Below are 26,988 nucleotides of genomic sequence, written 5' to 3'. Positions count from 1 at the left end.
AATAAAGAAAGTAAAGGTTCATGTATACTACGTTTATTTCACAGTTTTATTAAATATTGAATGGCGAGGGAGAACCATCCGTTTTCCTCACTTACTTGTTGGCTTCACTTTCCCCTTAAATAAAAAAATATCTGGCCGGGAAATTGCTCTGCCACCAGCATCAGCAACCACTGCTCCTTGATGTTGTGGTAAAGCATGCGCATGCGCCACACATTGGAATTACTGCACTGGCCAGAATAAGTTGGATCACGTCTGTCTTCACTGAAATCCAAAATCATATCAAAACTATGGCGGTGTTGAGAATAAGAACAATGAGATACTTTGGGGTTTGGACCTTCCTCGTAATAGTGGCTGTGGTCTGTGCGCAAAGGTAAGTGGTCGGCTTAGATGCTCTTCACTTCGAATGAATGTGTTATGTGTTATACACTGTGGAAAACACTTTAATAATGCCTTTGGAAGCCTGCACATCTAAGAACGTATTCCTTCTCCTTCTCTAGGGTCAATGACCCTAGCAACATGTCAATCGTAAAAGAAACTGTGGATAGACTGTTGAAAGGATATGACATTCGCTTGAGGCCAGATTTCGGAGGTAATTCAATTAATTGAATACAAACTGTAATTGACTTTTCTGTTGTCAGCCCTATAACACTCAGTTGTTGCTCTAATTGTGTGGATCGTCCAAATCCCTCGTCTTATTTTTTTTAAATTAAACGCACGTAGCCTACCCTTCAGTTTGTCCAGGTAGCCTGTACATACATCGGGCCACCTCGTTCCACGTGTGCCAACGACACGGATTAGGATCACTTTATAACACAATACTAGAAGGGTATTAGAAGTTGTAGGCTCAATCAATGATACTCCTTTTGACTGTAGTGTCATGGAATGAGATGATAAATTCCCCAACCCATTGTTATGTTGGCGATTGGCGTCTACCTTACGAACGTGGTTATATCTTTATTCAGGTGTAAAACCCTTGACATTTAGCTGGGTGCTCGTACAAGCTGTCGACATAGGTATACAATTTCAATTTATTCCGAAGCATTTAGACGTAATGAACACCATGCACTGTGTTTTGCGAAGAAACAGACACCGTGCGCACCTGCTTTTTGAAATCCCATATTGTATCGTGTTATCTGGCTGACAATAAATTAATGAATGATTGCTCGTGTGCTGCTGCTAGGCAGTTGCTATGCAAAGGGTTACATTTGTGGTTTATGATATTAATGTTATAAACCAAAAATCATGAAATGGTTAACATTACTGCCCGTTTTGTTGGTTTGTTCTAGGTCCCCCTGTGGGAGTGGGGATGAATATAGACATAGCCAGCATAGACATGGTATCTGAAGTCAATATGGTAAGTACTCGATTATCACCCTCCTAATGGTTTGTGGGCATTGCCCTAATATTCTATGCATTGTCTTTCCTAAAGGAAACCCAGTGCACTGCATGGAATAGGCTACCAGTCAAACCAATGCTAAAATATTTCGTCTTCTCAGAGCTATGACAATCGACCTTTTTAAATTCACACCAATAGGCCTAGCCATTATGTGCATGTTGTTGCTAATTCGCCCACAACCGAGTTTCTGTGAATGTGAAACACTGTGAATGTGAAGCACTGTGAATGTTTCCTAAAACACGTTTCAGGTTGTAACCTGCATATCAATTTATGGCAGTTGATCATGGAATTTCCTGCCGTAACGGATGAACACAACATCTTGCATACCAGTGGTTTGAGTCTTTGTAATGTGTTTACATGTAGTGGAAGTATTTACTAACGTTTTAAGGAATTTATGAAGTGCATACTGAAGTGGAGGCAAAAGTTTTGCTTCATGCAAGAGCATCCCCTAGTGCTATTAGTCAGAACTGCACGTCAGTCTCGAGAGACAGGGTTTCGGGCTCTGCCTGAGAGGAAAGGTCCCTACACCAATCCGTTGAGTATGTTTTTGACAAAATCCATGGTTATGCTTCCTGTCACCATGTCAACCTCTCTGCTAATCTGTGCTATTAGCTGAGTGCCGTGGGAAAAGGTATGCCTCCATTGTAGAAGACGGATAAGGCCCCTTTATATGACACTGAAATTGACATGATTATTATATCTGTGCTTATAAATAATGTTATGAATACATATATTTAGATTTCTGTTGAGTAGGATTGCAATGACTGTATTTGCGTTGAAATAGCAGGCTCTGGGCACAGACGTCACTTCAATGTTGATTCAACCAGTGTGTCCAGTATGTCTTTGCTCAGGTACATTTCTACTCTACTGGTTGTTGAAAGTATTTTTTCCAGTTGAAATGTGGCTCATCATAGTATGAAGTTAAGAGCACACAACTGGCTATTTTTGGCACAAAATACCCAAAGGTCTTAGTTTAAACTGTTGTCATTGTATTCGTCCCCCAGACCAAATGCAATTCCAGTTGGGTTTATTGTATAAAACGAGATTTATGATTAACAAGATGTATGATTGCTCACAAACAGTCTTTAATGGTGGAAGTTGCCCTTGTCCTCCATTTATCATAGATCACTGGTCCAGTGCCTTCCACGTTTTATTTGTCTGGCTCTGACTTCTGCATGCATTCATCTGGATTAAACACAGATTTTCACTGTGTAACCAAAGTGAGTGACCAACGCACCATGAACTGAAGGTTTTGTCATGGTAGGCACCTCCCTGTGGCAATGTGGACTCTCGTCATTCCTGGCATTTCATGGGAAACACTCCCTTTATGTGACGACCCCTGTGTGATGGCAAAAAGCTGGCCTTGGTTATGTTTAATCTCCTAATAAACGGCCTAATCCATGGCTCCTGGTTGGCTGAACCCCTGAATGAAGCAGCTGGGTTATTGTTTTAGGTAATGATTTTACCTTTAATGCTTTCAACAAATATGCTCAGCGACTATTACAGCGTTGTGCTAATCCACAAAGCCAGGCTGGAAGTCAACACAGGAAAGGGATCGTGCTCTTCTAGGTCCTCTGTGGTTGGCCCATCACCCTCTTATCTCTGGGTTGGGACTTTCACACTACACCTAAAGGAACAGGATTAGTGATAGATCTCACTACACACTCTCCATAGCTGTACCAGTCACAGCCAGCCTGTCAGCTAGCCAGCCAGCCAGCCGGCTAGTCAGCCAGGAGAAACAGGTAGCAATACAGGCAGCACCAAATCATACGTCATCTCCAGCAGGGCCTCGTAGAGTCCATTCCATCAATGGACAAGAAAAGCCTGTTCAAGAGCTTTGGCCCTATAGCCCATTTTACATTTACATTTTAGTCATTTAGCAGACGCTCTTATCCAGAGCGACTTACAGTAGTGAATGCATACATTTCATACATTTTTTTCTTCCCATACTGGTTCCCTGTGGGAATCGGACCCACAACCCTGGCGTTGCAAACACCATGCTCTACCAACTGAGCCACACAGGACCTGTCTAGGCCAGATCGCAAGGTGTTTCCCCACTCCAGCCCATCTAGGCCAGAATGCAAGGTGTTTCCCCACTCCAGCCCATTTAGGCCAGATCGCAAGGTGTTTCCCCACTCCAGCCCATTTAGGCCAGATCGCAAGGTGTTTCCCCACTCCAGCCCATTTAGGCCAGATCGCAAGGTGTTTCTCCACTCCAGCCAATCTAGGCCAGATCGCAAGGTGTTTCCCCACTCCAGCCCATTTAGGCCAGATCGCAAGGTGTTTCTCCACTCCAGCCCATCTAGGCCAGATCACAAGGTGTTTCCCCACTCCAGCCCATCTAGGCCAGATCGCAAGATGTTTCCCCATTCCAGCCCATCTAGGCCAGAATGTAAGGTGTTTCTCCACTCCAGCCCATTTAGGCCAGATTGCAAGGTGTTTCTCCACTCCAGCCAATCTAGGCCAGATCGCAAGGTGTTTCCCCACTCCAGCCCATCTAGGCCAGATCGCAAGGTGTTTCTCCACTCCAGCCAATCTAGGCCAGATCGCAAGGTGTTTCCCCACTCCAGCCCATTTAGGCCAGATCGCAAGGTGTTTCCCCACTCCAGCCCATCTAGGCCAGAACGCAAGGTGTTTCCCCACTCCAGCCCATCTAGGCCAGATCGCAAGGTGTTTCTCCACTCCAGCCCATCTAGGCCAGAACGCAAGGTGTTTCCCCACTCCAGCCCATCTAGTTCAGAATGCAAGGTGTTTCCCCACTCCAGCCCATCTAGGCCAGAATGCAAGGTGTTTCCCCACTCCAGCCCATCTAGGCCAGAATGCAAGGTGTTTCCCCACTCCAGCCCATCTAGGCCAGAATGCAAGGTGTTTCCCCACTCCAGCCCATCTAGTTCAGAATGCAAGGTGTTTCCCCACTCCAGCCCATCTAGTTCAGAATGCAAGGTGTTTCCCCACTCCAGCCCATCTAGGCCAGAATGCAAGGTGTTTCCCCACTCCAGCCCATCTATGCCAGAATGCAAGGTGTTTCCCCACTCCAGCCCATCTAGGCCAGAATGCAAGGTGTTTCCCCACTCCAGCCCATCTAGTTCAGAATGCAAGGTGTTTCCCCACTCCAGCCCATCTAGTTCAGAATGCAAGGTGTTTCCCCACTCCAGCCCATCTAGTTCAGAATGCAAGGTGTTTCCCCACTCCAGCCCATCTAGGCCAGAATGCAAGGTGTTTCCCCATTCCTGGAGCAAAGATCCAAATCTGACTCTCTGGTGGCCCCTTTTTCATGTCCTCTTAAGATCACAGCTGGGATTCAGATGCTTTCTTCTTCTCTATCAACTCAGAACACATAGTTGGGTGAAAGAATAATTCCAGTTCTCTCATGTCTACCGACAACCTATCCTTTTCTACCGTCCTTCATGGTACTCTAGCAGCACCATGTCTCTACCTACCTCAGACAATGTAAATTCATTAAAGCCAGCGGAGGGAGCTTTGTGGTGGACAGCTACTTGGTCTGTGGTTGGAATGTGCCACGTTTACTGAGTCACATACAGTGAGCTCCCGAAGTATTGGGACAGTGACACATTTTTGGTTGTTTGGCTCTGTTCTCCGGCATTTTGAATATGAAATTATGCAATGACTATGAGGTTAAAGTGCAGACTGTCAGCTTTAATTTGAGGGTGTTTATCCATTTCGGGTGAACCGTTTAGAAATTACAGCACTTTTTATACCTAGTCACACCATTTTAGGGGACCAGAAGTATTGGGTCAAATTCACTTATATGTGTAACAAAGTAGTCAAAAGTGAAGTATTGGTCCCATATTCCTATCACACAATGATTACATCATGCTTGTGACTAGGATATATTTCTAAACACTTCTAAATTAATGTGGATTCTACCATGATTATGGATAGTCCTGAATGAATCGTGAATAATGATGAGTGAGAGAGTTACAGACACACATACTGTATATCATATCCCCCCCAAAAATGCTAACCTCCCCTGTTATTGTAATGGTGAGAGGTTAGCATGTCTTGGGGGTATGATATAAAATGCTAACCTCCCCTGTTATTGTAATGGTGAGAGGTTAGCATGTCTTGGGGGTATGATATAAAATGCTAACCTCCCCTGTTATTGTAATGGTGAGAGGTTAGCATGTCTGGGGGTATGAATTAAAATGCTAACCTCCCCTGTTATTTTAATGGTGAGAGGTTAGCATGTCTTGGGGGTATGATATAAAATGCTAACCTCCCCTGTTATTGTAATGGTGAGAGGTTAGCATGTCTTGGGGGTATGATATAAAATGCTAACCTCCCCTGTTATTGTAATGGTGAGAGGTTAGCATGTCTTGGGGGTATGATATAAAATGCTAACCTCCCCTGTTATTGTAATGGTGAGAGGTTAGCATGTCTTGGGGGTATGATATAAAATGCTAACCTCCCCTGTTATTGTAATGGTGAGAGGTTAGCATGTATTGGGGTTATAATATTTGTGCGTCTATAACTTTCACACTCGTCATTATTCACAATTCTTTCAGAATGATCCATAATCATGGTAGCATCCACATTAATGTAGACGTGTTCAGAAACATAGTCTAATGTTATTTACACTAAAAGTGACTCCAAATTGACACAATACATTATTTACCATTCATTTCTATTGGGCACAAAACCATCTGAAACACAACCAAAACAAACAGCAGATGCATCTAACAAGTTTTGTAGTCACAACGAGATGTAATAATTGCGTGCTAGGAATATGGGACCAAATACTAAACTTTTGACTACTTTAAAACAAATATAAGTGAATTTATCCCAATGCTTTTGGTCTCCTAAAATGGTGGGACTAGATCCAAAAAGGTCTGTAAGTTCTAAAAGGTTGAATGAAAATACCCTCAAATTACAGCTGGTGGTCTGCACCTTAACCTCATAGTCATTGTATCATTTCATATCCAAAGTGATGGAGTACAGAGCCAAAATCATACAAATGTTGTCACTGTTCCAATACTTTTGGAGCTCACTGTATGTTCATCCAGCGTTCTAGGTATATAATAGGCCTGTGTTTGAATGCACATTCCCTCCTCCGAAAGGTACTCTGCTCCTGCATGCTCTTCCACACACAGCCCTGGGAAGAGAGCAAAGGTTAGATGTAAGGCTGGGCGATGTAAATCCTTGGGGTCAGGCCTCTCCATTTGGAGAGGCAGCCTGTGAGGTTGGAGGGAAGGTCACGCACCTCATGTTGCTTAAGGTTCATATGATTTAGAGACAGACAAACACAATAGAACACTCGGAAAACAAATGAAATAGACAAACTGCAACTCCAGGTAGCTATTGAATCTTAGGTGATGAATGGTTGGCTAAGTGGTAGAATCTAGTGCAGTGTTGCCCTACAGTATCTAGTGCAGTGTTGCCCTACAGTATCTAGTGCAGTGTTGCCCTACAGTATCTAGTGCAGTGTTGCCCTACAGTATCGAGTGCAGTGTTGCCCTACAGTATTTAGCGCGGTGTTGCCCTACAGTATCTAGCGCGTTGTTGCCCTACAGTATCTAGTGCAGTGTTGCCCTACAGCATCTAGTGTGGTGTTGTCCTACAGTATCTAGCGCGATGTTGCCCTACAGTATCTAGTGTGGTGTTGCCCTACAGTATCTAGTGCAGTGTTGCCCTACAGCATCTAGCGCGGTGTTGCCCTACAGTATCTAGTGTGGTGTTGCCCTACAGTATCTAGCGCAGTGTTGCCCTACATTATCTAGTGCAGTGTTGCCCTACAGTATCTAGCGCGGTGTTGCCCTACAGTGTATAGCGCGGTGTTGCCCTACAGTATCTAGCGCAGTGTTGCCCTACAGTATCTAGTGTGGTGTTGCCCTACAGTATCTAGTGTGGTGTTGCCCTACAGCATCTAGTGCGGTGTTGCCCTACAGTATCTAGTGCAGTGTTGCCCTACAGTATCTAGTGCGGTGTTGCCCTACAGTATCTAGTGCAGTGTTGCCCTACAGTATCTAGTGTGGTGTTGCCCTACAGTATCTAGCGCAGTGTTGTCCTACAGTATCTAGTGCGGTGTTACCCTACAGCATCTAGTGCGGTGTTGCCCTACAGCATCTAGTGTGGTGTTGCCCTACAGTATCTAGCGCGGTGTTGCCCTACAGTATCTAGCGGTGGCGGTGTTGCCCTACAGTATCTAGTGCGGTGTTACCCTACAGCATCTAGTGCGGTGTTGTCCTACAGTATCTAGTGCGGTGTTGCCCTACAGTATCTAGCGCGGTGTTGCCCTACAGTATCTAGCGCGGTGTTGCCCTACAGTATCTAGTGCGGTGTTGCCCTACAGTATCTAGTGCGGTGTTGCCCTACAGTATCTAGTGCGGTGTTACCCTACAGCATCTAATGCGGTGTTACCCTACAGCATCTAGTGCGGTGTTGCCCTACAGTATCTAGCGCGGTGTTACCCTACAGCATCTAGTGTGGTGTTGCCCTACAGCATCTAGTGCGGTGTTGCCCTACAGTATCTAGCGCGGTGTTGCCCTACAGTATCTAGCGCGGTGTTGCCCTACAGTATCTAGCGTGGTGTTGCCCTACAGTATCTAGCGCGGTGTTGCCCTACAGTATCTAGCGCGGTGTTGCCCTACAGTATCTAGCGCGGTGTTGCCCTACAGTATATAGTGCAGTGTTGCCCTACAGCATCTAGTGCGGTGTTGTCCTACAGTATCTAGCGCGATGTTGCCCTACAGTATCTAGTGTGGTGTTGCCCTACAGTATCTAGTGCAGTGTTGCCCTACAGCATCTAGTGCGGTGTTGTCCTACAGTATCTAGCGCGGTGTTGCCCTACAGTATCTAGTGTGGTGTTGCCCTACAGTATCTAGCGCAGTGTTGCCCTACATTATCTAGCGCAGTGTTGCCCTACAGTATCTAGCGCGGTGTTGCCCTACAGTGTATAGCGCGGTGTTGCCCTACAGTATCTAGCGCAGTGTTGCCCTACAGTATCTAGTGTGGTGTTGCCCTACAGTATCTAGTGTGGTGTTGCCCTACAGCATCTAGTGCGGTGTTGCCCTACAGTATCTAGTGCAGTGTTGCCCTACAGTATCTAGTGCGGTGTTGCCCTACAGTATCTAGCGCAGTGTTGCCCTACAGTATCTAGTGTGGTGTTGCCCTACAGTATCTAGCGCAGTGTTGTCCTACAGTATCTAGTGCAGTGTTACCCTACAGCATCTAGTGCGGTGTTGCCCTACAGCATCTAGTGTGGTGTTGCCCTACAGTATCTAGCGCGGTGTTGCCCTACAGTATCTAGCGCGGTGTTGCCCTACAGTATCTAGTGCGGTGTTACCCTACAGCATCTAGTGCAGTGTTGTCCTACAGTATCTAGTGCGGTGTTGCCCTACAGTATCTAGCGCGGTGTTGCCCTACAGTATCTAGCGCGGTGTTGTCCTACAGTATCTAGTGTGGTGTTGCCCTACAGTATCTAGTGCGGTGTTGCCCTACAGTATCTAGTGCGGTGTTACCCTACAGCATCTAGTGCGGTGTTACCCTACAGCATCTAGTGCGGTGTTGCCCTACAGTATCTAGTGTGGTGTTGCCCTACAGTATCTAGTGCGGTGTTGCCCTACAGTATCTAGCGCGGTGTTGCCCTACAGTATCTAGCGCGGTGTTGCCCTACAGTATCTAGTGTGGTGTTGCCCTACAGTATCTAGCGCGGTGTTGCCCTACAGTATCTAGTGTGGTGTTGCCCTACAGTATCTAGTGCGGTGTTGCCCTACAGTATCTAGCGCGGTGTTGCCCTACAGTATCTAGCGCGGTGTTGCCCTACAGTATCTAGCGCGGTGTTGCCCTACTGTATCTAGCGCGGTGTTGCCCTACAGTATCTAGCGCGGTGTTGCCCTACAGTATCTAGTGCGGTGTTACCCTACAGTATCTAGCGCGGTGTTGCCCTACAGTATCTAGCGCGGTGTTGCCCTACAGCATCTAGTGCGGTGTTGCCCTACAGTATCTAGTGCGGTGTTACCCTACAGTATCTAGCGCGGTGTTGCCCTACAGTATCTAGTGCGGTGTTACCCTACAGTATCTAGCGCGGTGTTGCCCTACAGTATCTAGCGCGGTGTTACCCTACAGTATCTAGTGTGGTGTTGCCCTACAGTATCTAGCGCGGTGTTGCCCTACAGTATCTAGTGTGGTGTTGCCCTACAGCATCTAGCGCAGTGTTGCCCTACAGTATCTAGTGCGGTGTTACCCTACAGCATCTAGCGCAGTGTTGCCCTACAGTATCTAGTGCGGTGTTACCCTACAGCATCTAGCGCAGTGTTGCCCTACAGTATCTAGTGCGGTGTTACCCTACAGCATCTAGCGCAGTGTTGCCCTACAGTATCTAGTGCGGTGTTACCCTACAGCATCTAGCGCAGTGTTGCCCTACAGTATCTAGTGCGGTGTTACCCTACAGCATCTAGCGCAGTGTTGCCCTACAGTATCTAGTGTGGTGTTGCCCTACAGTATCTAGCGCGGTGTTACCCTACAGTATCTAGTGTGGTGTTGCCCTACAGTATCTAGCGCGGTGTTGCCCTACAGTATCTAGTGTGGTGTTGCCCTACAGCATCTAGCGCAGTGTTGCCCTACAGTATCTAGTGCGGTGTTACCCTACAGCATCTAGCGCAGTGTTGCCCTACAGTATCTAGTGCGGTGTTACCCTACAGCATCTAGCGCAGTGTTGCCCTACAGTATCTAGTGCGGTGTTACCCTACAGCATCTAGCGCAGTGTTGCCCTACAGTATCTAGTGCGGTGTTACCCTACAGTATCTAGCGCAGTGTTGCCCTACAGTGTATTTTATAGTGTAATTTCTTTCTTTTTTTTCTTCTTTCTTTTCTTCCCCGTTGAGGCATATTACTGTTGACGGAGTCGTCTTATTGTTGAAGACTATGCCAACAGTATCCACAGGGAAAGAAATACTCAGTGATGAGGATGAGCCAAACAACAGAAATACCATTATTGATGTAGATAAAGGCCAAGAGCAGCTTATTGATCACTTGAGAAGGTGTTCAGAGTGCAGAGCCCTCCATTTTGGAGCACAACACATTCGACTCATGGCAGCTGAGGAGTTCCAGATATCACGGTTCAGAACAGACTGTGCTGTATCAAAGGATGACTCTACTGTATGATTTTAGTGATTGAGAGATAGAACTAAGCAATAAGGCACCACGGCTAAGGGCTATTCTTATTCGTGACACAAAGCAGAATGCCTGGATACAGCCCATAGCCATGGTATATTGGCCATATACTGTACCACAAACCTCTTCGGTGCCTTATTGCTATTATAAACAGTAAAAATAACAGTAAACCGTAATTAGAACAGTAAAAATAAATGTTTCGTCATACCCGATCTACATGGTCTCATGTACCACCACTTTCAGCCAATCAGCATTCAGGGCTCGAACCACCCAGTTTATAATGTGGAGTAACGTTTGCCCAAGGCGGGTTTATGTTGGCGTAGCTGGACACATTTATTGTAATACGTTTCATATATTGTAGTCTGAGTGCTATGGCAAATCTTTCATTGAGTCTGGACTTGTCTGTGTTATGATAGTTTATTGACAGGCTTATGAATCAAGAGAGGAAGTATATACAGAAAGAAGATCCATAATCTCTCATCCGGTCAGGAGAGGTTTAAAACAACATTCTCTCTTCATCTAATGCAGTCTGAATCTGTTTCCCAGCATTCCCATGGAATGGCGACTCTGGGTGGAACTGCGGTGACTAGTGAGTGGTTGTTCAATATGTTTGGAATAGGAGTGAAATAGGCTTGCATCACAGACAGAGCACTGTGGGTTGATGAGATATTTACCCATCTTAATTGAATCATAAATGACCTGATTTAATCTGTGGATGGATGATAAGGGAAATCTCAGAAGATATATTGAAATAAACGAAGGAACTTCAATTTATTACAGCGCTGTTATCACTTCCAATGTGTCTGACATGACTCATGAAGCTGATATTGTTAGTTAGCATATATCAGCTAGCTGAGCGCCGCAGTAATTTCTGTCACATTGACCCTTTAGCATTATGACGTTTAATTAGCATACTGCTAGCCTAATGGTCCAGTCTGTTTGTGCTTTAACCATGGCAAGGATATACATGTTGGCTGCTGCATGGGACTAGGCTAGCCAATAGCATAAGCTTTTCCTAAAGCCTTTGGATAAAGTCTACAATAGAGCCTGAGTTGTGCGTGGGAGATGTATCAGTGTTGTAGGACTGGTCATAGGGTTGGTCTGACTGGCTCATCCCTGGCCCCCTATTATGTTGCTGGGCTCCAGTCATGATTACTCATCAAGTTGTAATGTGAAATGATTGTTGCGTTACGTAATGGACAAAATGCAATAGAGGTTATCTCCGTAAGGGATGTAGAAGGTATTTCAGACTAGATGCTACTGTAGAGTGCTACGTATGGCACATACTAATCTCTCGTGTGCAGATTGTGTAACATAAATGCTACCAAAGATCTGTCATGATACAATGAGATGTGTGAGATAACAAGCAGCATTAGTTCCGGTGCTTTGGATAAATCGCGATTTCGCAGGTGTTAGCATCTTTCGAATTCCGGAAGGGGAGACGACACTTGGGCCATAGACTTGCCAGTAACTTGCAAAGAGAGAGGGTGGAACTCTTCGTTCAGGTTCTGATCTCTTCTCTTAACACACGCTGTATGAACCCAAAATGTAATCGAGCATCTGACCAATTACACAAGACTTTAGTTCTGGGTTAAACGAGATTAAGCACATACATATGTGCTACAGTCTCTCTATTGACACTGGTCGATACACAAACACTCCCTTATATAAACGTGTATGTACTTTCTGCTCATGCCTTGCTTTACTGTGGGTTATACAATAACATTAGAGACAATCTTTACTGTGGGTTATACAATGACATTAGAGACAATCTTTACTGTGGGTAATACAATGACATTAGAGATTATCCTTACTGTGGGTTATGAAAATACATTAGGGATGATCCTTACTGTGGGTTATACAATGACATTAGATATGATCTTTACTGTGGGTTATACAATGAGATTAGATATGATCTTTGCTGTGGGTTATACGATGACATTAGATATGATCTTTACTGTGGGTTTTAAAACAACATAAGAGACGATATTTACTGTGGGTTATACAGTAACATTAGATATGTTATCTTTACTGTGGGTTATGAAACAACATTAGGGATTATCTTCACTGTGGGTTATACAATGACATTAGAGAAAATCTTTACTGTGGGTTATACAATGACATTAGAGACAATCTTTACTGTGGGTTAAACAACGACATTAGATATGATCTTTACTGTCGGTTATACAACGATATTATAGATGATCCTTGCTGTGGGTTATACAATGGCATTAGATATGTTATCTTTACTGTGGGTTATGAAACAACATTAGGGATGATCCTTACTGTGGGTTATACAATGACATTAGAGATGATCCTTACTGTGGGTTATACAATGACATTACAGATGATCCTTACTGTGGGTTTAAAAACAACATTAGAGATTATATTTACTGTGGGTTATACAATGACATTACAGATGATCCTTACTGTGGGTTTTAAAACAACATTAGAGATGATATTTACTGTGGGTTATACAACAACATTAGAGATGATCTTTACTGTGGGTTATACAATGACATTAGATATTATCTTTACTGTGGGTTATACAATGACATTAAATATTATCCTTACTGTGGGTTATACAATGGCATTAGATATGTTATCTTTACTGTGGGTTATAAAAATACATTAGGGATGATCCTTACTGTGGGTTATACAATGACATTAAATATGATCTTTACTGTGGGTTATACAATGACATTAGATATGATCTTTACTGTGGGTTATACAATGACATTAAATATTATCCTTACTGTGGGTTAAACAATGACATTAGATATGATCTTTACTGTAGGTTAAACAATGACATTAGATATGATCTTTACTGTGGGTTATACAATGACATTAAATATTATCCTTACTGTGGGTTATACAATGACATTAGATATGATCTTTACTGTGGGTTTTAAAACAACATTAGAGATGATATTTACTGTGGGTTATACAACAACATTAGGGATGATCTTTATTGTGGGTTATGCAGTGACATTATATATATTATCTTTAGTGTGGGTTATGCAACAACATTAGGGATTATCTTCACTGTGGGTTATACAGTGAAGTTAGATATGATCTTTACTGTGGGTTATGCGATGACATTAGAGCCAATCTTTACTGTGGGTTATACAATAACATTAGAGACCAATCTTTACTGTGGGTTAAACAATGACATTAGATATGATCTTTACTGTGGGTTATACAATGACATTAGATATGATCTTTACTGTGGGTTATACAATGGCATTAGATATGTTATCTTTACTGTGGGTTATGAAAAGACATTAGGTATGATCCTTACTGTGGGTTATACAATGACATTAGATATGATCTTTACTGTGGGTTATACAATGACATTAAATATTATCCTTACTGTGGGTTATACAATGACATTAGATATGATCTTTACTGTGGGTTTTAAAACAACATTAGAGATTATATTTACTGTGGGTTATACAACAACATTAGGGATGATCTTTACTGTGCAGTGACATTAGATATGTTATCTTTACTGTGGGTTATGAAACAACATTAGGGATTAACTTCACTGTGGGTTATACAGTGAAGTTAGATGTGATCTTTACTGTGGGTTATACAATGACATTAGGGCTGATCTTTACTGTGGGTTATACACATTAGATATGTTATTTTTACTGTGGGTTATGAAAAGACATTAGGGATGATCCTTTACTGTGGGTTATACAATGACATTAGATAGGATCTTTACTGTGGGTTATGCAATGACATTAGATATGATCTTTACTGTGGGTTTTAAAACAACATTAAGGACGATATTTACTGTGGGTGTCACGTTCTTGAAAATGATCGGACCAAGGCGCAGCATGAGTATAGTTCCACATATTTATTTAAGTGAAACTATACTCACGCTGCGCTTTGGTCCGATAATTTTCAAGAACGTGACAAAATATCCCACCAAACCAGGACCAAGCAGCGTGTTCACCAGGTAAAGGAGTTTTGGACATGGGAAGAAGTGATGGGTGGATGCGAAACCCTTCCTTGGCGGCAGACGGAAGGTAATAATGGAGGACAGCGACGACACCAGGGTTTCGCTGCCACAGAAAGCCTAAGGACAACCCCATTTTTTTGGGGGGGGGGCACAAGGGGTGGCCAGTCGAGCCGAGGAGAGTGCTAGAGCCCGAATGGCAAACTCTGGAGGAGCGTGTAGTCAGACCACGGCCCCAGAAACCCCAAGATTTTTATGGGGGGGACACATGGAGCTGTCGGCTGAGCCGCGGGAAGAGCCAGAGACTGTCAGGGAGGCAATGGAGAAGTTGGGAGAGAGAGAAATGAGAGAGATGTTGTGCAACTGTGTTCTGCTCAACATTCGACCAGAAGATCCGGTTAGCAGTCTGGTGAAACCTGTGTCGGCTCCACGCATCTGGCCTGAAGTGCGTGTCCCCAGTCTGGTACGTCCTGTGCCTGCTCCTCGCACTCGCCCTGAAGTGTGTGTCCCCAGTCCGGTACGTCCTGTGCCTGCTCCTCGCACTCGTCCTGAAGTGCGTGTCACCAGTCCGGTGCCACCTGTACCGGCTCCACGCATCAGGTCCCCAGTGCGCCTCCCCAGTCCGGTACGTCCTGTGCCTATTCCCCACACTCACCCTGAAGTGCGTGTCACCAGTCCGGTGCCATCTGTACCGGCTCCACGCACTAGGCCTCCAGTGCGCATTCACAGTCCAGAGCTTCCGGCGACGGTTCACAGTCCGGAACCTCCAACGACGTTCAATGGTCCGGAACCTCCAGCGACGGTCAACGGTCCGGAACCTCCAGCGACGGTCAACGTTCCGGAAACTCCAGCGACGGTCAACGGTCTGGAGCTTCCAGGCACGTTGTCCAGTCCAGCTCCAAGGCCAGAGCCTTCCTCTGCGCTGATGCCCAGTCCAGGCATGGTGTCCAGTCCTGCTCCATTGCCAGAGCCTTCTTCTGCGCTGGTGCTCAATCCAGGCACGGCGTCCAGTCCAGCTCCAGGGCCGGAGTCCTCCTTTGCGCTGGTGCCCAGTCCAGGCACGGCGTCCAACCCAGCTCCATGGCCAGAGTCTGTGGGTTTTAAAACAACATTAGAGACAATATTTATTGTGGGTTATACAATGACATTAGGGATGATCTTTACTGTGGGTTATACAGTGACATTAGATATGTTATCTTTACTGTGGGTTATGAAACAACATTAGGGATCATCTTCACCGTGGGTTATACAGTGACATTAGATATGATCTTTACTGTGGGTTATACAATGACATTAGAGATTATCTTTACTCTGGGTTATGCAACAACATTAGGGATGATTTTTACTGTTGGTTATACAGTGACATTAGATATGTTATCTTTATTGTGGGTTATGATACAACATTAGGGATTATCTTCACTGTGGGTTATACAATGACATTAGAGACAATCTTTACTGTGGGTTATACAGTAACATTAGAGACAATCTTTACTGTGGGTCAAACAACGACATTAGAGATGATCTTTACTGTGGGTTATACAATGACATTAGAGATGATCTTTACTCTGGGTTATGCAACAACATTAGGGATGATTTTTACTGTGGGTTATACAATGACATTAGAGATTGTAAGGCTCGGGCATCGTGAGTGAGGAATCAAACGCAGGAAGCAGCGAGCACAGGGTAGTGGCTTTTTAATAGGTCAAACAGGCGAGCACACACAAGCCACCCCAAACAGCGAATAACGCGCACACAAAATAAAGTGCCCCAAACACAGGGGAAATCACATGCGGCGCAAAAACAAACGCACAAGCGTAAACACAAGCACAAACAGGAATGACAATCCCGCACAATGAGAAGGCGGACCAGCTAATACTAATAGCCCCGCTAATCACCCCCACTAAGAACAGGTGCACACAATCACAAAAAGGGGGAAAACAAAAAAGGGAATCAGTGGCAGCTAATAGGCCGGTGACGACGACCGCCGAGCCCCACCCGAGCAGGAGGGGGCGCCACCGTCGGTGGGAATCGTGACAGTACCCCCCCTCCTGACGCGCGGCTCCCGCAGCGCGCCGACACCGGCCTCGAGGACGACCCGGAGGGCGAGGCGCAGGGCGATCCGGACGGAGGCGATGGAAATCCCTCAACATGGATGGGTCCAAGACATCCTCCGCCGGCACCCAGCACCTCTCCTCCGGACTGTACCCCTCCCAGTCTACGAGGTACGGCAGGCCCCTCACCCGGTGTCTCGAGTCCAGAATGGCCCGTATGCTGTATGCCGGGGACCCCCCGATGTCCAGAGGGGGCGGAGGGGCCTCCGGCACCTCATCTTCCTGCAGGGGACCAGCTACCACCGGCCTGAGGAGAGACACATGAAATGAGGGGTTAATACAGTAATAGGAAGGGAGTTGTAACCGATAACACACCTCGTTTATCCTCCTCAGGACTTTATAGGGCCCCACACACTGCAGCCCCAGCTTCCGGTAGGGCACGCGGAGGGGCAGGTTCCGGGTTGAGAGCCCTTTCCGCCTGCCCATTATTCTAGGGGTGATAACCGGAGGTCAAACTGACCGAGACCCCCAGCCGCTCCATATACGCTTTCGAGACCCTGAATGTGAACTGGGAACCTCGATCAGAGACAATGTCCTCCGGCACCCCGTAGTGCCAGAAGACGTGGGTAAATAGGGCCTCCGCAGTCTGCAGGGCCATAGGGAGACCGGGCAACGGGAGGAGACAGCAGGACTTTGAAAACCGATCCACAACCACCAGAATCGTAGTGTTCCCCTGAGACGGGGGAAGATCTGTCAAGAAGTCTACAGACAGGTGCGACCATGGCCGTTGCGGAACGGGGAGGGGCTGTAACTTCCCTCTCGGGAGATGCCTAGGAGCCTTACTCTGGGCGCACACCGAACAGGAAGAGACATAGAACCTCACGTCCTTAGCCAAGGTGGGTCACCAGTACTTCCCCCTGAGACTCCGCACTGTCCTCGCCACACCAGGATGACCCGAAGTGGGTAGCGTGTGCGCCCACCGAATCAATAGATCACGAACACCGAGCGGCACGTACATGCGACCCACGGGACACTGTGCAGGCGCAGGTTCCAATACTAATGCCCGCTCGATGTCCGCGTCCACCTCCCATATCACCGGTGCCACCAGCCTAGATGCTGGAATGATGGGAGTTGGATCGATGGGCCGGTCCTCCGTGTGATAAAGACGGGACAGCGTGTCGGCCCTCGTGTTCAGGAAGCCTTGTCTATAGGAGATCGTAAACCTAAACCGGGCGAAGAACATGGCCCACCTTGCCTGACGCGGATTCAGTCTCCTAGCTGCCCGGATGTACTCCAGATTTCGATGGTCGGTCCAGATGAGAAAGGGGTGCTTAGCCCCCTCAAGCCAGTGTCGCCACACCCTCAAGGCTTTTACCACCGCTAGCAACTCCCTGTCCCCCACATCATAGTTACGCTCCGCCGAACTGAGCTTCTTCGAAAAGAAAGCGCAGGGGCGGAGTTTCAATGGCGTACCCGAGCGCTGTGATAGCACGGCACCCACCCCAGCCTCGGATGCGTCCACCTCCACTATGAATGCTAGAGACGGGTCCGGGTGTGCCAACACGGGTGCTTCGGTGAACAGCGCCTTCAACTTCTTGAAGGCTCCGTCCGCCTCCGTCGACCACCGCAAACGCACCGGCCCCCCCTTCAGCAGTGAGGTAATGGGAGCCGCTACCTGGCCAAAACCCCGGATAAACCTCCGGTAGTAATTGGCAAAGCCTAAGAACCGCTGCACTTCCTTCACCGTGGTTGGAGTCGGCCAATTACGCACGGCCTTAACATGGTCGCACTCCATCACCACCCCCGTGGTGGAAATGCGATAACCCAAGAAGGAAACGGCTCGTTTGGAAAACACACATTTCTCAGCCTTAACGTATAGGTCATGCTCCAGCAGTCTACCAAGCACCTTGCGTACCAGGGACACATGCGCGTAGCGGGTGGCGGAATATATCAGAATATCATCGATATAGACAGTCACGCCCTGCCCATGCAGGTCCCTGAGAATCTCGTCTACAAAGGATTGAAAGACGGCTGGAGCATTCTTCAACCCATACGGCATGACGAGGTACTCATAATGGCCCGATGTGGTACTAAATGCGGTTTACCACTCGTCTCCATCCTTGATACGCACCAGGTTATACGCGCTCCTGAGATCCAGTTTTGTGAAGAATTTTGCTCCGTGAAATGATTCCACCGCCGTAGCGATGAGAGGTAGCGGGTAACTAAACCCCACCGTGATAGCATTTAGACCTCTGTAATCAATGCACGGACACAGACCTCCCTCCTTTTTCTTCACAAAAAAGAAACTCGAGGAGGTGGGTGAGATGGAGGGCCAAATGTACCCCTGTCCCATAGATTCCGTGACATATGTCTCCATAGCCACCGTCTCCTCCTGTGACAAGGGGTACACATGACTCTTGGGAAGCACAGCATTAACCTGGAGATCTATCGCACAATCCCCCTGTCGATGAGGTGGTAATTTGGTCGCCCTCTTTTTACAGAAAGCGATCGCCAAATCGGCGTATTCAGGGGGAATGCGCACGGTGGACACCTGGTCTGGACTCTCCACCGACGTGGCACCTATGGAAACTCCTAGACACTTCCCTGAACAGTCCTCTGACCACCCCTGGAGAACCCCCTGTTTCCACGAAATCCGGGGATTGTGATCAGCCAGCCAGGGGACCCCCAGCACCGCCGGAAACGCAGGCGAATCAATAAGGAAAAAACGAATCCGTTCCTTATCATTCCCCTGCGTTACCATGTCCAGTGGAACCGTAGACTCCCTGACTAGCCCTGACCCTAATGGTCGGCTATCTAGGGAGTGCACGGGGAAGGGGGAATCTATCGGCACTCGCGGAATGCCCAGCTTAATGGCTAGTCCGCGATCCATAAAGTTCCCAGCTGCGCCTGAATCGACTAGCGCCCTATGCTGGGAGGAGGGGGAAAAATCTGAAAACAAAATAGGTAAGAACACGTGACCAACAGGGGGTTCTGGGTGAATCTGGTGCTGACTCACCTGGGGTGACCGAGAAGTGTTCTGCCTGCCCTCTCGACTCCCAGACTGGCTCCTCCAGCACCGGTCGGCCGCGTGTCCTCTCCGACCACAGCTGGTGCAGGAGGAGCCACCTCCTCCGGTGCCCCTTGGCACAGCCCCCCCACCTCCATAGGAGTAGGGGCGGGGTGCACGGAGGTGGAACGGACAGGACCCTTTCCGCACGTCCGCGGGCAGCCAGCAGATTGTCCAGACGGATGGACATATCGATGAGCTCATCAAGGGACAGAGCGGTGTCTCGACAGGCTAGCTCCCTGCGGACGTCCGCCCGGAGACTACACCGGTAAGGGTCTATAAGGGCCCTGTCGTTCCACCCCGCCCCAGCAGCCAAGGTCCTGAACTCCAGCGCGAAGTCCTGCGCGCTCCTCGTCTCCTGCCTGAGGTGGAACAGCCGCTCACCCGCTGCTCTTCCTTCCGGAGGGTGGTCGAACACGGCCCGAAAGCGGCGGGTGAACTCTGGGTAGTGATCCCTCGCCGAGTCTGGACCATTCCAGACAGCATTTGCCCATTCCAGAGCTCGGCCCGTCAGGCAGGAAACGAGGGCACTAACGCTCTCCTCTCCCGAGGGAGCAGGTCTGACGGTGGCCAGGTACAGCTCGAGCTGGAGCAGAAATCCCTGGCACCCAGCCGCCACTCCATCATACTCCCTCGGGAGCGCCAGACGAAGCGCGCCAGAGCCAGACGCAGTGGGAGGCGGAGGTGGCTGGGTCGGAGGGGCCGGAGGTGGAGAGAGGAGACCACTCCTCTCCCATCGGTCCATCCTCTCCATCATCTGATCCATCGCGGATCCGATTCGGTGGAGGACAGTAGTGTGGTGGAGCACGCGTTCCTCCATTGAGGGAAGGGGGTTGCCGCTGCTCCTGCTGACTCCATAGTATTGTGGTGCGGGATTCTATAAGGCTCGGGCGTCGTGAGTGAGGAATCAAACGCAGGAAGCAGCGAGCACAGGGTAGTGGCTTTTTAATAGGTCAAACAGGCGAGCACACACAAGCCACCCCAAACAGCGAATAACGCGCACACAAAATAAAGTGCCCCAAACACAGGGGAAATCACATGCGGCACAAAAACAAACGCACAAGCGTAAACACAAGCACAAACAGGAATGACAATCCCGCACAATGAGAAGGCGGACCAGCTAATACTAATAGCCCCGCTAATCACCCCCACTAAGAACAGGTGCACACAATCACAAAAAGGGGGAAAACAAAAAAGGGAATCAGTGGCAGCTAATAGGCCGGTGACGACGACCGCCGAGCCCCACCCGAGCAGGAGGGGGCGCCACCGTCGGTGGGAATCGTGACAGAGATGCTCTTTATCGTGTGTTATTAAATTGTATTAGGGATGATCTTTACTGTGGGTTATTCAACAACATTTAGGATGATCTTTACTGTGCGTTATACAACAACATGAGGGATGATCTTTACTGTGGGTTATTCAACAACATTAGGGATGATCTTTACTGTGGGTTATTCAACAACATTAGGGATGATCTTTACTGTGGGTTATTCAACAACATTAGGGATGATCTTTTTCATCAGCTGTCCAGCCAAAATGAACATGTTAACGGTCTAGATTAAAATTATGTTCGGGAACAACACAAATCTGGTAATAGTGATCTGGTAACGATAATGTAAAGGCCTACCACTTTATAAGTTCCTTTAAAAGTGCCTAAGTCCATTCATCTACTGTGCTCTGTTTTCTGTTCATGCATACATGTATATGGATGTTGTAATGTATTATAGATGATGTCTGTACCATGTTCCACTATGGTTGTTTTAAATGTCTCAAAACTACATTTGAGTGGTCCACAATGTGGTTGAAAAACATCTGTATCTGTATTATTGTATCATTGTGACAAAAAAAGAAAAACCTCTATGGTGGGGAAACCAGTCTTGTCGTTTCAGACCGTATCTAACGGATTTGAGACAATGAAATAATGGATGATATGCATGTTGATAGTGAATCATCCATCTTGGCTGGGCTAGTCTTCTGTACTCTGGAAATATGATGCTCATGACATGTACAGTATCGAGAAGCCATCCTTCCAAATCTTGTCTCGCTGACTAAGCGAGCGAAGCCTGGGCTTCAGAGACTAGTGTAAAGCTAACTGTTAGTCAACCAAAGCCTTTTAGAAAGAAACAAGTGGAAGAGGAGTTTCACAGGGAAGGCTAATAGATTTGTCTTTTCCCCCCTGATCTACTCGATTTTCATTCTTCATGTGATTCATGTGATTAGCCGGTAATCCTGACTGAGACATTACATGTATTTTTAACAGTTAAAGGTCCTAATAATACTGCGTAATCCCTTTTACTTGCCATATAGCCGCAGTATAAATACTAAACTAAACATTTTAACTAATAAAAAATATTCAGTTTCAGTTTTTATAGTTTTTTTCATCAGTCAGGCGTTGACGTATTGCCTGTTACATGGCGAATGGTTTCATTTTCAGTTCACTTGCCCTGTAATGGTTTCTTGGCTCCCTTTCACTCAAAGGCCTTTTACCTCAGGCCTGTTTCACCTACCTCTTCCACCTGACAGCCAGGGGAGATAACCACTGCTGGGCCCATCAACAAATAGCACAGTCACAGGCAGGCCCAGTGGCTTTGTATATATTGCATATGCATGTATCATTCAGGGAAAAGTATATGCTGAGGGAATTCACAAGAGAGAGTGGGTTTATGTGGGTAAGGAGTAGAGAGCAACATCAGCACATACTGCATTTTACATAATTCATTAGGTTTTGTTTGGATACGTCCCTGTAGAATTTGGGATCAATTGTATATCCAGTCGTACGCTCGATATTACATTTAAGAAAGTGTAATATCAAGTGGATTGTTCATATGTATGCTAATAATGAGTTTACTATCAATGTAAATGCACAGCACATTGATTCATTATGATGATGATGGCTTTACGTTCTTACATTCCACGCTCCCTCACCATCTCCACCCCCCCTCCCTTTAACACACTGTAGGCTTTCTCAAGGGCTTCCACTTCTTTCAAGGGGATCTCCATAGAGGTTCCCTGATGACTCACCCTGCATTTAATTCCTCTACTCTATTGATGGAAGAAACGTCAATTTGGCCGGAGGTCATGGTCAGTGGATGGTCAGCCAGGCAACATAGAGGAGTGCTCACTCTTATTCAGAGAGACAGACAAAAGACAGTTTTCATAGTGATGACATAAGGTTTATACATACAGTACCAGTCAAAAGTTTGGACACACCTACTCATTGAAGGGTTTTTCTTTATTTTTACAATTTTCTACAGGAATGGAAGACATAGAGTTCCCTCTGCTGCAGAGGGTAAGTTCATTAGAGTTAACTGCACCTCAGATTGCAGCCCAAATAAATGCTTCACAGAGTTCAAGTAACAGACACATCTCAACATCAACTGTTCAGAGGAGACTGCATGAATCAGGCCTTCATGGTCGAATTGCTGCAAAGAAACCACTACTAAAGGACAGCAATAATAAGAAGAGACTTGCTTGGGCCAAGAAACACAAGCAATGGACATTAGACTGGTGGAAATCTGTACTTTGGTCTGATGAGTCTAAATTTGATATTTTTGGTTCCAATCGCCGTGTCTTTGTGAAATGCAGAGTAGGTGAACTGATGATCTCCACATGTATGGTTCCCACCGTGAAGCATGGAGGAGGAGGTGTGATGGTGTGGGGGTGCTTTGCTGGTGACATTGTCTGTGATTTATTTAGAATTCAAGGCACACATAACCAGCATGGCTACCACAACATTCCGCAGTGATACGCCATCCCATCTGGTTTTCACTTAGTGGGACTTTCATTTGTTTTTCAACAGGACAATGACCCAAAACACACCTCCAGGCTGTGTAAGGGCTATTTGACCAAGAAGGAGAGTGATTGGGCTGCATCAGATGACCTGGCCTCCACAATCACCCGACCTCAACCCAATTGAGATGGTTCGGGATGAGTTGGACCGCAGAGTGAAGGAAAAGCAGCCAAGAAGTGCTTAGGATATGTGAGAACTACTTCAAGACTGTTGGAAAATCATTCCTCATGAAGCTGGTTGAGAGAATTCCAAGAGTGTGCAAAACTGTCATCAAGGTGGCTACTTTGAAGAATCTCAAATATAAAATATATTTTGATTTGTTTGACACTTTTTTGGTTACTACATGAAAAACCATTCAATGAGTACTGTAGGTGTGTCCAAACATCTGACTGGTACTGTATATAACTACTAATGAGTTGGTCAACAGATGAAACTGTTGTTGGTCTTGATGTCTATACTCTCTGGAGTTTGTGTTATTGGGAGCCTTGGTGATGATAGAACCAGAATGTCCCACTTCCTCTGTGTGTCACAGAACAGGGTTCTCAGGGGAACCTTTGTTTTGCATAGTCTGTGTTTGTCTCAGAGAACACTATTTTGCTGATTGTATCAAAAATACACTCGACTTTTGTAGTTTAATTGAAAAGTGAAATTGAAACCAGTTTGCTGACCTCTTCCTTCTGTGGAACTCTGCGGAGAGGCATGGTAGTGGTAGTGGGCCTGCTCTGACCAAAAATGTTGCTGTTCAATAGCTAATTTCCTGCAATTCTACACATTTTTCCATGGGTGCGAGGATTAAAAAAACAAAAAACATTTAAGCTAATTTCCTGCAATACTACACAGCCTCTTTATGGTTATATTACCTTCCTAATATTGGTATGTCACCGTTTACATGGTGAGGCTATTGCGTGATAGGAATGAGAATGTTGAAGATTGCCCTCTGCACTTTACTTCATTGATAATTTTTTTTGTAATATGAAACCTGTAGATTTAGGAATCTTGAGGAAAGTTTGAAATGGAAGTTTATTAGTTATTTTATATACTTTATTTGGCAGCTTTAAGTGAGTAGGTGGGGAGTTCCTGTTAATTATTATTATATCATTATAACCCATAAAGTTGCCATGTAGATTTTCTACCAGCGAAGAGATGTGTGGAGGGCCATGTCACATGACCATCTCCTCCATTACACATATGAATGACAAGCTAAGGCGAGCTATAAGTGTTATGTTAAGTCAGCCATTAATTGTCATAATGGCTGCCTCTGAGCTTTGATATGGCCCTCTTTCATTTCACCAGCTTTACTGAAATGAATATCTGAAAAGCTATAAACCTCTTCACTGCATATGCAGCACACCAGCCTTTATTATTATAGTTAATGAAACAAATGGCAGCTTGTTACAGTTAAGAGGCAATTGCGATTCGGATAGGAAATGTTAATGTTTCCGTGTGAATCATTTGCCTTAGTGGATTTATTATGTTGGAGATTCCAGCACGCAGGCTTCCATCAAGCACTATTTAAAAATGATGTTTGAAAGCTAAGAGCTCTTTCTAATGGTAGACTGTGGTCATACTGTATGTTGAGCCTCGTCCTCACCTTCCAGTACGTGATAGGTTTTTATTATATTCATTCATTATAGAAAAAGGTATTCTGAGGCTTCTGGATATACAGACACATGCGGTTGTTGTGTATTGTGCTTGCAGAACAATACAGTAGTGTCTAGTACATTGTCAAATGTGAAATCGTAATCATCAAACATTGATCATTTTTTCCGGCGGTCTTGGTGTATGTAAGTGGCCACATTATTTCCACACAATTAAACAATGACATTCTGCTTTTAATTAGATGCAACAAGATGAACACTCCCAAATTAAACTGTCTCTAGCACTCATGGCAGGAAGTTCACACTGCAGATTCAACAAGACTATAATTATCAACTTGACTTCTAATTGTTGGAGGCACCCACTTGCCTGCTCTGCTAAGGGATGCTTCTCATGGCTCATTATAAGTACAGGCTGTCATATCCCCTGTAAAGTCCAGTCTATATAGTATTAGTGTCATTATATAGTTCAGCCATTATATAGTTCAATGGGCCACCTGCTTGCCCATTACATTCATGTGACTAGGTTCATACACACTGTTGGTTGTGGGGCCCACTAGAACTGTTGGTTATCCTCTTGTTGGTCATTTTTGGGACACTGAAGAGGCTGGTGAATTTGAACAGCTGCCGGGACGTAGGCCTAGTTAGCTAGCATGTGTCATAAGTCTGACTTAACTGTGCTCCTATCTCGGGCTGTAGATGATAATGACTGTCATTACCAACCATTATCTGTCATTACCAGTCATTATTATCAGGCATGTGAACCGGGGAATTCTCTAGCAGGAATTGCATTGAGACAGAGGGAGTGACAAAGAGAATGTCTGTCACTCATTTAACATTTGTTCCTAGAGCTTCAACTTGCTCTAAAATCACTGTTGATCGGCCCTGGCTACAGCCAGCCTTAGTGTCAATTCACTATGCCTGTGTGCTGAGTTAGCTGGGCTGAAGTTGAGAGAGGCTTTATAGTACCAGAGTTATACCTGCTCATCGTCAGTAAGGCCCACATCTGCTGACCCTGACCCTCTATGCCAAGTTTCTATACTGTCTGTTCAAGTTCTTTTTCATGTTGTTTCGCTTTCTCAAATACTTTGTTATGCGTCACTCGTCCACAACAGTCTGCACACCCTAACTGCTTCCTCCACTCTTCATATACATAGCCCATATCCTCTCTTGTGTATCATGTGTTGCTTGCTGTTCCTCCCCTGCCATCTCTCCTTCCCACTCCACCTTTTAGTTTCAGCCCCACTCTCATGCTACATCTCTCTCTAATGCTGATGGGTTTTTGATGGGTGCCAGCTGAAAACACTTGGATTCACAGCTGTGAAAGACAGCTGGCCCTAGAACTAATTTCAGGAATCATTGAAAGGATTGAAAACCCTTGAAAGTATTGGAAATAGTTTTGAAACTCAGCATTTCATAGCTAAGAGATGTGTTAGGATGATGAAGGAATTCCTATGGGGCCTAAATGATGGTAGCCATGGTCAGTGTGAGATTGGGAGCAGCAGAGGAGGGTGTTTAGCCTTGAAGGAACATAGACAGTCTGACAATCTGACAGAATGCTGCTGTTATTGTAGACTGGATGAGCCCCTTGTGTAGCCTAGCATCGAACGGCTAGGGGGACTGTAGTCTAGCTATACCCTCATGCTCCTCTAGCAGCAATCACACGCACAGTGACAAACACTAATGATATACTGCTTACATTATTATTAATGATGCAGCAGAGATGGCTTATCATGCAATTAGGGACTGTGCTCCAAATGTCAAGGGAAGGCAGGCATGTAATCAATTCCCTGTGGTTAGACTACAGTGGTAATAAACTGATTCAGAGGTGCTGCTGTCAGTGAATGATGAGCTGGGATGTGTAGCACATCAGCTGCTGCTGCGTCATGTTTGCTTGTCACACAGCAGCGTTGGGAATTGACAACATATTGTCTTGTGCCAGTCATTGTGGAACGATAATCTCCCCACCTGTCCTCTAGCAGCGTTCGATAAT

At 46.0% G+C, this 26,988-nt stretch overlaps 1 protein-coding gene across 1 annotated transcript in view; it reads left to right on the top strand.

Annotated features, from left to right (window-relative positions):
- The first annotated feature begins 203 nt into the window (after positions 1–203).
- LOC106603846 (gamma-aminobutyric acid receptor subunit beta-2) overlaps positions 204–26,988 on the top strand; it is a 111,959-nt gene continuing 85,174 nt past the window's right edge. Inside the window, exons 1-3 of the mRNA XM_014198033.2 lie at positions 204–370; positions 498–589; positions 1,287–1,354. Of these exons, the coding sequence (XP_014053508.1) occupies positions 288–370; positions 498–589; positions 1,287–1,354 (243 nt within the window). The 5' untranslated portion in view covers positions 204–287. The remainder of the gene's footprint in view (positions 371–497; positions 590–1,286; positions 1,355–26,988) is intronic.

This window comes from Salmo salar, chromosome ssa04 (assembly GCF_905237065.1).
Source record: "Salmo salar chromosome ssa04, Ssal_v3.1, whole genome shotgun sequence".
NCBI classification, from domain to species: domain Eukaryota; kingdom Metazoa; phylum Chordata; class Actinopteri; order Salmoniformes; family Salmonidae; genus Salmo; species Salmo salar.
The sequence above is the reverse complement of the archived record's forward strand: the minus strand, read 5'-3'. Positions and strand labels throughout refer to the sequence as shown.